The sequence below is a fragment of the Hypanus sabinus genome, chromosome 7, assembly GCF_030144855.1.
Source record: "Hypanus sabinus isolate sHypSab1 chromosome 7, sHypSab1.hap1, whole genome shotgun sequence".
NCBI classification, from domain to species: domain Eukaryota; kingdom Metazoa; phylum Chordata; class Chondrichthyes; order Myliobatiformes; family Dasyatidae; genus Hypanus; species Hypanus sabinus.
The window spans coordinates 136,339,687-136,353,069 of NC_082712.1; the positions used below are offsets into that span (position 1 = coordinate 136,339,687).

General features: G+C 41.7%; 1 protein-coding gene across 1 annotated transcript in view; it reads right to left on the reverse strand.

Moving 5' to 3' along the window:
* Positions 1–4,202, reverse strand: part of otog (otogelin) — a 234,389-nt gene extending 230,187 nt beyond the window's left edge. Inside the window, 4 exon segments of the mRNA XM_059973944.1 lie at positions 1,501–1,580; positions 3,495–3,546; positions 3,857–3,914; positions 4,124–4,202. Coding sequence (XP_059829927.1) covers positions 1,501–1,580; positions 3,495–3,546; positions 3,857–3,914; positions 4,124–4,202 — 269 coding nt within the window.
* Positions 4,203–13,383: the final 9,181 nt, after the last annotated feature.

Below are 13,383 nucleotides of genomic sequence, written 5' to 3' on the forward strand. Positions count from 1 at the left end.
TTATAATTGAATTATTGGATGACTGATTGTTTAGATTGCATAAAGTAACCCAATTATAAAGTAATTAACTATCAAATAAATGCATTATGAAGAATAAAAAAAAATCTACTCAGCATAAATCTCAAATTTTGATATGATTATGTTATTGTGTATTTTAAACCACATCTACCTTTAACAATTAGAAGTGTGTTACAAAGCTAGAAGTACTAATAATTAATAATATTAAGAAAATGCAACTTTTGAATGTTAAATATTCTTTGTTCAGTTCCTAAATAAGAGATGCTGAAAATGTATTGTTTTTTCCCATGTAGTGACTTAAATGTCTCCAGCCATTCACATATGCAAATCTTTAGGCTATAGATTTGCTTTTCCTATGCCAAATTCACAATTTACCTTGAACTGTTGATTAAACAGTAAAATACATTTTGTAGAACAATAGGGAAGTGGAAAGAGCCTACTATTAAAGAAAATTACAATGTTGTTTAAACTATGGCAGCATGGTTTTCAGAGAGGAAAAATTATATTCCAAGTAATGGAAAATCTAAAGACGTGTCTAATGACCCAAGGTATGCAACTTCAATAGACTTGACTTCTCTCTAACACTTAAGCCCTGAGGCAATACATGAATTGTCACAAATAAACTGTTTTCTATAGAAAGATCAAAGGTTGTAGATTGATAGATGTTGGATATTAAAGAAATCAAAGAATACGGGATTAGGTAAATGATCACTGAAGTTCTGATTGAATGGCGGAGCATGTAAGAGAGTTTGAATTAACCTGCTCACAGTTTGAAATTTATCAAGATACCACAAAGCTAGCAGGTTCTTAAGTTCATTGCTTCATTTATTTCCAGATAAAACCAGATTACCATCACTTAAAGATTTAGAAACATGCATGAATTTGGCCCATTGGCACTTTAACAGTGTACAGTATTTAACAAGTCTTGAATATGAACCAATGGTAGTTCAACAGCGGTAGTAACTAGTGCAAAAACAATTTTTAACCTGTTCAATCATTGTCTTCCAAATTATATGGCATGGAAAGAATTTGATCAAAGACAATACTTTATTGACCAGTTTCTTCAAGTTCAGTGGTACCTTCGTGTTGCTTACCTCAAGTACAGAAGAACACTGACTTTGATCTGTTGTTCATCACTAATTGGCGGCATTAGTGTTTCCTCATTATGCAAGCATAAGGTTATATTTTACATATGCTTGCCTCATTTCTGTTATCTCTTAAACTATTTTTTAAGATTAGTGCACCCATCAAATGCTATCTTGAACAATGACCAATTGAATGATTGTTCAATGATAAATGAACATTTATCATTCTTTTAACTGTAATAGTTCACCTGATGAAAATCTCTTTGACACATATTTGTGTTTTGGATCAGTTGAGTTCAAATTAGTTGTGCAGGCAAACTGGTTATTCAGGAGTTTATTTTTGATTAGTCAGTGTAGAGATTTTAACAAATAAATGTTGGTTCACTTACATATTAATCCCTCTAATGAAGATGCTGGTCTCCATGCATCAGATGTAACTTCAAGAAGGGAGGACGGAACATCAGATGTTTGCAATATCTAAAGAATACACAAGAGAAACCAAGTTCAGCTGTAAATGTAATTTATTAAATTTAAGGCAGTCAGCCTACCGTCACCAAAGCATAGGAAAGGTACATTTGATTTCCATTTTGTTGAGTTGAGACTGCGATGCTGATATAAAATTGCTAGACTAAGGTCAGATTTTCACTCACAAATTTTGCCATTACTATGTGACATGTATGCGAAACCCATAGAATGTGTTCTTGGTTTATTTCTCTTTCAGAATTTTAAAAGGTACAAAATTACACCTAGACTCAATTGTGAAAATGTACTTTTTCTTTTAGATTAAAGTATATGCTTACAGAAAAGCAGTTCTATCTGAACACAATCATCAAGTTCGCTACATTATAGATAAGTCATGATACCAGTATTTTATAGTTGTAGCTTTTATTTGTAAATAAAAATGGAACAGACTTCATAAAAAATCCTTTTATATAAAGTCTGAATAAACTGTGAAGTAGTAGGTTGTATTTGCTATTAATGGATCTTGGATACATTCAAAGTTCTAAATGCCAGGCATCATTTTTGATATTTGCTTCAAATGTGTTGATAGTTCCATAAAGGTAATTAACAGAATATTTTTTATTGGCATTAATAAAATCCTGTGAATTACTGGGACAATTAGCTTTAACTGTACAGATTTTAGTCTAAAAATGCAATAATAGATAAGACATAATGACATAGTGTAAATAGACCACACCACTTCCAAATCAAATTTGACTATTTCTTAATGGGCCTTGTCAAAGTATAGTCATGATTTTACGCAGGTTCTTCCAGTTAACATGAATGTATCTTCAAGGGTAAAGTATTTTAAAAATAAGCCTAATTTTTGTGATTATTCACAAATATAAAATTGTAAAAAGTATCCTAAGTTTTAGATTCAGTGCTGCAGTGTACAGATAACCAAAACTTATGGTTGCTAGTGTTCTTTAAGCTTTTTAAGAGGCTGAAGGTTACTCAATGGGGCAACACTTGGTGCTTTGATCTTAGCTTACAGAATTCTAAATAATTCATGTGCACATTTTTACATTCTCTAAGCCAGAACAACAGCGAAAATCTCTGAATTGGGTGCTTTAATTTCAAAGTATTAATGCCATTATTTTGAAGGGAGCAATAGAATACTTGTCAATTGGGAAGGACAAAAGAAATTTTAAAGTATTGTTAGTATTCTCAATGGTAACAATTCACACGTTTTCATCGAGTTTAAACAGTTCGTTTCACTTACGGATTCTGGGTTTCATTTACAGAACAATGCGGCGCAAACACACATTAAACTCTGAATCCTTTCTTTAAATGGGGGAAAAAACACATTTGAGCGGAAAATGTTTCTGTTCTTGCTGGAAAAAGTTGCTACGAAAGTCAAGTAACAATTTGCAGCAGCACATGCTTAAATTTTAAGCGTCCAGTTTCTGTAATATAGTTGGAAAACTGTGCTGCCCTCTCCGGTATTTCATTGTTGTGGACAGTTGCATTATTTGTACAATTTTCTGTCTGGTAAGCTACTTTAAATAACAAGTTTATTAGAACTAAATAGACTTAAGTGGACTATAAGCCCCCAACACAATACGTGGAAAAATAAAGCACTGTATCCACATACAATTATCACACGTCAACATACTGGAACATGTAAAGCATTTTCTGTCCGACAGTATATTCTATATCTGAAACATTTACTATATTACTGCCGACTATAAAAAGAGATGTTTATGCAATTGTAAACGGGCATCAACGCATATGGAAGTTTAAATTCCAACTTAATTTTTTTTTAAAAGCTACTGAAGTTCCAAACCGGCTTGTTATCTTAATTTCCAAAATCAGCCGATGCCATACGCCTTCCACTTTAACTCGAGTTTCAAACGATTGAAACGGTTGCATGAGAGAAAGAGAGTCTACCTGCTCTCCCTGGGAAATGATATCTCGTTTCTGTGTTATACGGCTGCCTTTCCTGCAGAAAGAGAACAAGGATTGGTTTGTTCTTCACAGGTAAACGGCACCTTCATTGGTAATGCACTATCCAGAGCCGCAGAGGAATGCGAACAGAAGCTTACATGCTTAATGCAAAATAGTGAACACTAGACGTACAGAAATAATTATCAATATTTAGAAAAATACATTGCTTCATTCACTGGGATGAATATTATTAACGTGCTTAGTGGTGTTCCCCCATATTTTCTTTTAAGAAGACGCTATGAATTAATATTTTGCTTTTTGAATCCCAGCTCACTGTGGTTTTCGAATGACAACGGTCCACTTACTTTCCCGAATTCTCTTCAATGGACGCACGCCCGTTGTCCACACTCCAGAAACCTGGCACTGAAGAAGAAGACTAAAACATTAATGATTTTAACTTATTTTACCAGTTCCAAAACAAATGCATACGGAGTAACTATGTTCAATGTCACGTTAACTCGGGTGTTAAAAATATTAACAAATGGCTATTTTTTCCTTCGTTTTAACATCCATACCAATCTGTCAGATAACTTCTGTTCTACAGAAAAACAATCGATATTATCTTGACTCACCTTGCGATGCTAATATTACCAGACAGTATAAATGAGAATAAAAAATTTTCCGTATTCTACCCCGGGATAAGAGCTCCATACCACCTGTAGCACGATTATTTTCAGCGTTTGAATTTTCGACTACGAGATGCTGACCACATTAGTGGCGAATGGCTCCGTGATCGGGTTCCTCTAGTCTTCCGCTGTCGAGATCTGAATCTGTGCTGTGCGTGTTTCTGTTAACTCGCTAAAAGGTGGTGCGTATGCAAATCAAAGCCGCAAGTTATTTCGTAATACCAAAAGAAAACACAAAGAAAAGTTTAATTCCTATGTTATCTTAAAATTGATTTATACTCTAGTATTTCAATCTTTATTTGTAGAAACTGGAACTACTTAATGTACAAATGGCATTTTATTAGCAAAGTTAGTCAATACTTTTAAGTTCCATTGCTTAATTCTACAAAAGATAAACGTTTGATTTCCGGTATTTTAACTATCAGTACATCTGCGCGTTAAATATAAGTGAATTATTGATCAATGCGGCACAATATTGCAATTGATTTTTCCTTTCTCATTTCTTCAGTTGCACTTTCCTCTTATTTCCAACAGCAGAGGGGGAGTGGGTAGGGCAAAAACATCTCCACGTTATATGCAAATATTAAAAGTGTACGTATTTCAGCCGAAAATATAATCAGACGGGACATGAGTAACGGCATTATGATAGTAAGAAGATGTGGACAAGTGATTTGACAGAGAGTACGGTCGCAGCAATCAAGTTGTGTTCTCTAATAGACCTGGAAAGGTCAGCGCGAGGACAGCTGCCTCTGCGGATCCGGCTTTGTCCCACCGGCGCTCCCGGTGGCCCGGTGGCCGGCGCAGGAGAGCCTCCCGGCAAGGTGGACGTGCGACATTCTGTGCTTTCCTCACCCACCTGCGCCCGGATGCAGAGACACCCTCAACACTCCACAATTACTGGTCTTTTAAAGAGAGTTTCCAGTTTTAAGTTTAAGTGCATTCTATTGGAAATCCCGCGACGTTTATTTGAAATAGAGCACGACGAGTTTGAAAATGACAAGGCCAGCCATTAGTACGGGCAGTTGTGAATAACTTCAATAACGGGCAGTACGTTTCCACTTGGACATTTTGCACAGGGCGGGCGACGGGAGTCACTCAGGAATGAATGGACTCGAGCTCTGAGATAGAAATGAAGAGCCTCCTCCAAAGATTAAGTTATGGAGGGAATATAGTTGTGAACTCAGACAAATAAGTTTAAAATCTCAGAGTTTTTTGGAGATGAATGTGATTTAACTCCCTGCTCCATTAAATGGTAGCAATGAATGGTGGTGATACACTCGTCGGGACCTTGCTGCGTACCGAAGTGTGTGTGGTGGACTAGAGCAGCAGGGTGGAAATGAATCTGGCTGCTTCTTATCCAGTCCTCTTCAACAATTTCAACTTTCATTCACATTTTCTAAGAATCTCCATTACAAGGTCTTTGTTGCCTACTTGAAGAGGAGCCAAAGAACTCAAAGGAGAGAGTAAGGGAAAATCACCTTCCAACTATTTCACTTATATTGGCATATAAACATCAACTGCCATCAAGTCCTTTCAATATGCTGAATTTCATAAATGGTCCCAATCAGCAACAGATTACACCCACCCCCCCCCCCCCCCATGGCACAACTAATTCTAATTCACCAAATAGCACACTTAACGAGAAAAAATGTGCAGATGTGGAAATCCAGATGTAACGCCCTAGGAAAGGTTTCACTGTTAATGTCATGGTCTTTCTGCAGAAGCAGTGTTTGGGTTATGGTTAGAGATAACAGGGTTTTTAGAATGTGAGCTGTCCAATGTAGGGAGTGTGTTTTTGTGTTGTGTGAGCTGGGTCTTTTGTTTGGTAGGAGATAAAGGGAGAAGACACCAGAGAGAAGCTGGAGCAGGACCATGATTCGACGAAACCCAGGGAGATTGAAGAGGATCAGTGAAGGGGAAACCATGAATTCCAACATTAGACTGTTTCATTAAAATGGGCCCTTTTCTTTTTTTTTTGCTTTTCCTTTACTAACCCTTTAGTAAAATAAAGAATTATAAAGATAAATTGTACGGATGTGTGTGGACTATCGGACTCTGAACAGGAACACCGTCCCCAACCAGCATACAGTCCCGAGGATCGAAGATGCGCTGGCCTGTCGGAGTGGTGCAAAGTGGTTCAGTGTGCTGGACTTGAGGAGTGGGTATCACCAGATCCCCATGAGTGAGGCTGACAGAGAGGAGACAGCATTTATATGTCCACTGAGATTCAGTTGAAGAGGATGCCCCAAGGCATATCAGGAGCCCCTGCAACTTTCCAGCATGTCAGATCATGCAGCATCCACACAAACAGGGGGTTTCAGATGAGCTCACACCTTCCCCAGAGTTATGCAGCTGATGGAACCTGAGGTTTACAATTATGGGGGTTCATCCGGGATTGATTCCAGCATGTCATGGAGAAAATGAACTTGCTTGATGTATTGGTGTATCTGGTTGAACTCATAGTGTTTGGCTCCACCTTGGAGGAACATGAAGCAAGACTAATGAAAGTGCTGGGCCACCTGAAAGCTAAAGGGTTAAAACTTTCCCTGGACAAGTGCCAGTTCTGCAAGACATCTGTCATCTATGTTGGGCACATAGTCCCATGGGTGGAGTAGCTAATTTTCATTCAAAGATGGAGGCAGTGACCACATGGCCAAGGCCCCAGACCGTGAGTGCTTTGCACTCATTCCTTGGGTTCTGTGGGTACTATCAGAGGTTCGCAAAGGACTACATGAAAGTGAGTCACCCTTTAAATCAGATTCTGTGTGGTTACCCTCCCTTGAGGAAGAAAGGGAGGAGGACAAAAGGAGAGGAGGGTAATAAGTATCTTAGCCCTTGGGAGCCTTTTGGAGTGAGATGGCATGTGAAATGTGAAGAGGCTTTTCAGTTGATGAAGGAGCTGCTGTCACAGGCTCCTGTGCTGGCTTTTGCAGACTCCCAATTCTGATACGTGCAGCATACAGATGCCAACAGAGAGGGTTTAGGGGGCGTTCTGTATCAGGATCAGGGTACTGGGTGGAGACCTGTTGCATTCATCAGCCGGAGTCTGTTGTCCTCTGAGAAAAACTATCCCATGCAAAGGTCGGAGTTCCTGCCATTGAAGTGGGCTGTGGTGGATAAGCTGAGTGACTACCTCTATGGTGCCAAGTTTAAGGCGAGGACGAACAACAATCTCCGAACTTAAATCTTGACCTCAGCGAAATTTGATGCCACAGGCCATCGGTGGTTGGCAGTGTTGTCTGCCAATGATTTCAGCTTGAAGTACCAGCTGGGAAATAGGAACACTGACGCTGATGCTTTGTCCCTACGTGCACCTGAAGGGCTGGTGAGAGACGGAAAGTGGGAGAGTGTTCTTGCCCTGGGAGTGAAAGCCATGTAAAAGTTTGGCATTGCGTTGAAGGCAGATGGAAGGCAAGGGCAGGATTGAGTGGTAGATCAATTGGGAGCTTCTGATGACACCGTTCCACAAGCTTACTGTAACCTGACTGCTCTGAAGACAAACCGGTTACCAGAATTGAGTCCTGGGGAAGTGGCAGCTACTCAACGAGATGACCCAGGCATCGGTACCATTTGGTCAGCAGTCAAAAAGGGAGATCCAGCCCAAGCGGAGACAACGAAACTCACTGTGGTGCCTCCATTACTGAGGGAATGGCCCAGATTGGAGTTGAAGAACCAAATCCTACACCGAGTCACGTTGCCTCTGGACCGACCTCAGCGTTCCCAGCTGGTTCTGCCTGAGAACTATTGGAGGATTGTGTTGAAGTCACTTCATGATGTTGCTGGACGTCTTGGGGTTGAAAAGACCTATGGATTGCTTAGAGACCGGTTTTACTGGCCCCAAATGAAGCCAAAGGTCAAAGGGTACTGCAAATCGTGCTTTTGGTGATGCAGAGGAAGACGCTGCCTACGAGGGCTGCTCTGTTATCCCACTTGACCAGGTGTGTATGGATTTCCTGTCAGTAGAGGCAGATGCCAGCAACATGATGAATGTCTTATTCATCACAGATCACTACACTAGATAAGCGCAAGCCTTCACTACTAAGGATCAGAGGGTGTTCACCATGGCCAAAGTGTTATAGTAGAAGTATTTATTATGGCCTCCCCAGGTGGATACATAGTGATCAGGGACAGGATTTTGACAGTAGGCTCATACATGAGTTACTGAGCATGCTTGGAGTCGAGAAGTTGAGGACTATGCCTTATCACCCACAGGATGATCCCCAGCCTCACAGGTTTAATCAAGGAGGACGTACAACAAAAGACTTATCTGAAGTATGTCCAATATGGGAAGGGACCTGAAAAAGGCTGAGGCTGTGGCTGCCAAGCTGAATGAAGGAAATGAGTGGAGGTATGATTCTCCCAACTCATGCCAGGAGACTGAGTCCTCGTAAGGAATTTGCGGCTACCTGGGAAACATAAGTTGGCTGACCACAGGGCAGCTACGCTCTATATAGTGGAGTGTCAGATGCCAAACGTACCAGTTTTCCAGGTGAAACCAAGAGATGGGAATGGGCCTGTCAAGACTCTGTAATGGAACCACCTTCTGCCTCTGGGACAAGAGATGCGGGTTGAGGTGTGGTGGAATAAAGCAGCAGGGTGGAAATGAATCTGGCTGCTTCTCATTCAGTCCTCTTCAACAATTTCAACTTCCATTCACATTTTCCAAGAACCTCCATTACAAGGTCTTTGTTGCCTCCTTGAAGAGGAGCCAAAGAACTCAAAGAAGAGAGTAAGGGAAAATCACCTTCCAACTATTTCACTTATATTGGCATATAAACAGCAACTTCCATCAAGTCCTTTCAATACGCTGAATTTCATAAACGCTCCCAATCAGCAACAGATTACACCCCCCCCCCCCCACCCCACTGTGGCACAGCTAATTCACCAAATAGCACATGTAAAAGAGAAAATGTGCAGATGTAGAAATCCAAATGTAACACCCTAGGAAAGGTTTCACTGCTAATGTCATGGTCTTTCCGTAGAAGCAGTGTTTGGGTTATGGTTAGAGATAACGGGGGTTTTGGAACGTGAGCTGTCTGATGAAGAGAGTGTGTTTTCATGTTGTGTGCCTGACACCGGGGTGAGCTGGGTCTTTTGTTTGGTAGGAGATAAAGGGAAAAGATGCCAGAGAGAAAAAGTCATATGACTCGAACCAGAGCAGGGTCGTGATTCGACGAAACCCAAGGAGATTGAAGGAGGATCAGCGAAGGGGAAACCATGAGCTCCAACTTGTACACACCAGAAAGTTTCATTAAAATGGCCCTCTTCTTTTTGCTTTTTCTTTACTAACCTTTTAGTCAAATGAAGAAATATAAAGTTAAATTATTCACTTCTATGCGGTGTACTGTCTGTTATGACATGGTACTGATTTGTAACAGGGTAACAGATCACGCAGCATCCACACAAGCAGGGGTTTGGGGTGGGCTCACACCTCAATCTCACACATTTGGCGGAGCCAGAGATTGTCTTCTCTAGACTTACGCAGCCGATGGAACCAGAGCGTTCACAAACAACACACACAAAAAGTTGGAAAAACTCAGCAGGCCAGGCGGCATCTATGGAAAAGAGTACCGTCGATGTTTTGGGCCAAGACTCTTCATCAGGACTGAAGAAAAAAATAAGGAACGAGAGTAAGAAGGTGGTGGGGGGGAAAGGATTTATAGGGCATACAGCTGCCCTATGATGCCAACAAGAAGATCCTGCCCCGGTCTCCATTATGTGTTCACTTTCTCTTTACTGGTAACATCCCTCATGTCAGATCCAATCAGTGTCCAAGCCTGTGCATGATAAGCATAAGGCTGGCTAGTTACAGAGCAGTTTTGGGGTGAGCCTCATTTCCTCACTGTATTGATGCAATGATACATGATGCAGAGCCCCAGCAGAAATAAAACTATCAGAGTAATAATGTGAACACAATAAGCAATTGTTTATCTGATTGTTGAATTCCATCACTGGTTAGCCTGGAGCCTCCCATCTACCCGTCACCATGAGCAGGGACTACACCTTGCTGATTAAATGCAAGCGAACACTCACTTTGGATCTTCTACAAGGAGTCAAAGAAGAGATATGAGGAAGAGTCATGGAATGTGTGATTGAATCAACAGTTTTGCAACTTCAAAAGATGCATATTTTGTAAAGGGATGAAGATAGGAGCTGGATAGATGTAGATACCACTGCAAGATATAGGTAGAGGTATCATTGGTGAAAAATGTCATGAATAACACTTCGGAAGATACCACTAATCAGCTATCATGGTTTCACAATTACTATAAATTGCTACAAAATTGGGATCTATAAGCTGTTAAAGCAGTTATTTTATATCAATATAAAGATTAGCTTTATTTGTCACCTGTACATCAAAATATATAGAGAAATGCATTTCTTTGTGTCAATGACCAACTCACTCCGAGAATTGTAAGTGTTGCCACACCTCTGGTGCCAGCATAACATGCCCACAGCTCACTACTCCCAAGTGTATGCTTTGAAATTGGGATGAAACCAGAGCACCCAGAGGAAACTCACACTGTCACCAGAAGAATTTACAAACTCCTTATAGACATCAGCGGGAATTGAATCATTATTGGTCATTGCCGGTGCTATAAAGCTATTACACTAACTGCTGCGCCACCCATTGTTTACTCTCTTTGGTGGCTCTCTGGAACCAAACTTTCCTTTAGTTCCTTCTTTCTCTCAGTGGGTAAAGTTAATTACCAATAGTTCCTTGCACCCTTTAGAATGACACAGCAAAGAGACACTAGTGTCATAAGGGGACAGGAGGCTGGACCCAAGTGCAGGATGCAGGCACTGAAGTACTAGGGGCAGGACGGGAACAACTAAATGAGAGCCAAGACGTGGAGACCATGGTGTGCGTGAGGGACATGACGTTCAAGGTGATGCTGGGGTTCCGAGAGAGTCTAAGAGTTCAGGCAGGCAAGAAGGATCCCAGAGTTCAGGCAACGCAGGATCCCAGAGTTCAGGCAACGCAGGATCCCACAGTTCAGGCAACGCAGGATCCCACAGTTCAGGCAACGCAGGATCCCACAGTTCAGGCAAGGAGGATCTTGGAATTCAGGCAGGGTCTAGGAGTTCACTGGGTGGGCCGCATAACTCCTAGGCAGAGCCCCAACCTCCCAGGCAGGAACACGGGGGCCTGAGCAGGTCGCGGGGCACCTGGGTAGGTTGCGAGGCACAACCCTTCAGCAACGAGGGATAGGTAGGAGCAGAGTACTCTGGGCAGGCCGCATAACTCCTAGACAGGGCCTGGACCTCCCAGGCAGGAACTCAGAGGCCTGAGCAGGTCATGGGGCACCTGGGTAGGTTGCAGGGCACAACCCGTCGGCAGCAAGGGATGGAAAGGGGCAGAGTCCCCCGCAGGGCAACAGCAGTCTGGCCAGGCTTGCCCGACAGAGGCAAGGGATAGGAAGGGAACTAGGTCCAGGGTGACTGCCAGACTTACTTGAAGAACTCACCTTTAATGAGAGAAACTCCAAGCCAGAGGAACAGGACAACCCCCCAACTCCACTCAGTCCCAGAGCCCCCTATATACACCGCCAGCTGATGGGCATCAGGTGCACCTCCTTGAGTCCAAACAAGCCACGATGATCCACAGGTGTGATTACTTGGCTCAAAGGTGAAAGGAGACCCGGAGTCCGTGGACCGGATGAAGACCCGGAATGCGGGCTCCAAACCAGACCATAACAACTAAACCCAAGGGGCAGCCTTCATCAGCAGTCAGATTTCTTTTCCTCTGTTGCACAGTGAACTCCAGAATCCACCAAGTTTCATACATAAGCTGACTTCAAATAGTGGATGATAAATTGGCACAGTAACAAAATCACAAAGCTCACTAAACTTAATTGTTTGGGACATACCAGTGTAATGGATCCATGCTCATACAGTAGCTAGGTTAAAGTGGGTGGCAGACACACTCCACAACATGCAGTGTCTTTCTCCTGGCAGCACCAGATTAATGTGCCCAACCCTGCTTGCAGCTGTTCAGAAAGTTTAAATTGTCTGCCATGTAACATTATGGAGTGACAGTGAATCTTCTTTTCTATCATAAGCTAAAATTCAATGCAAAGCTAAAATTCAGCATAAAGTAACAAAGTTTTCCCAAATGTTTGCATCAGTTGAAGACTTTACGGATAAATTAAGTAGAAAGGGAAAAGGTGATGCTTAGCATATAATTTTATCTTATATTTGTGAACAGATGAGTTGTCAGGTACTTTCTAATCAGAATCAGCTTTACTATCACTGACATAAGTCATAAAATTTGTTGTTTTGTGGCAGCAGTACAGTACAGTACACTAAAAAACAAAGTTATAATAAGAAATATAAAAAATAAAAAAGTAGTGCAAAAGCTGAGTAGTCTTCATTGTCGGTCAGAAACCTGTTGGTAGAGGGGAAGAAGCTGTTCCTAAAACATTGAATGCGTGTCTCTAGTTTCCTGTACCTCATCCCTGATGGCAGCAATGAGAAGAGGGCATGCCTTGGATGGTTCTTAATGTGGATGCAGCCTTCCTGAAGCATTACCTGTTGGAGATGTTCTTGATGGTGAAGAGGCTGGTGACTATAATGGAGCTGGCTAAGTTTACAGTCCTCTGCAGCTCTTTCAGATCCCGTGCACTAGCGCATCCATACCAGGTGGTGATGCAACCAGTTAGAACGCTCTCCATAGTACATCTGTAGAAATTTGTTAGAATCTTTGGTGACATACCAAATCTCCACACACTCCTATTGAAAGATAGCTGCTGTTGTGCCTTCTTTGTAATTGCATTAATATATTGGGCCCAGGTTAGATCTTCAGTGATGTTTACACCCAGGATCTTGAAGCTGCTTACCCCTCATGAGAACTAGCACGTGTTTGCTGACTGACAATGAGCATAAGGTTGTTATAACATCAGTCAACCAGTTGATCTGTCCCACTAATACAACAGACCCTGCGGATGCTAGAAATGCAGAGTAACACACACAAAATGCTGAAGGAACTCAGCACGTCAAGCAGCATATATGGAAATGAATAAACAGTCGAAGTTTCAGCACAAGACCCTCCATCACGACAGCCATGAGCATAGAGAGAGTAGAGCAGTGGGTTAAGCATGCATCCTTGACGTGTGCCTGTGCTAATTGAAAGTAAAGAAGGGATATTATTTCCAACCTGGACTGATAGTGGTAGATGTAGATACCACTGCAAGATATAGGTATAG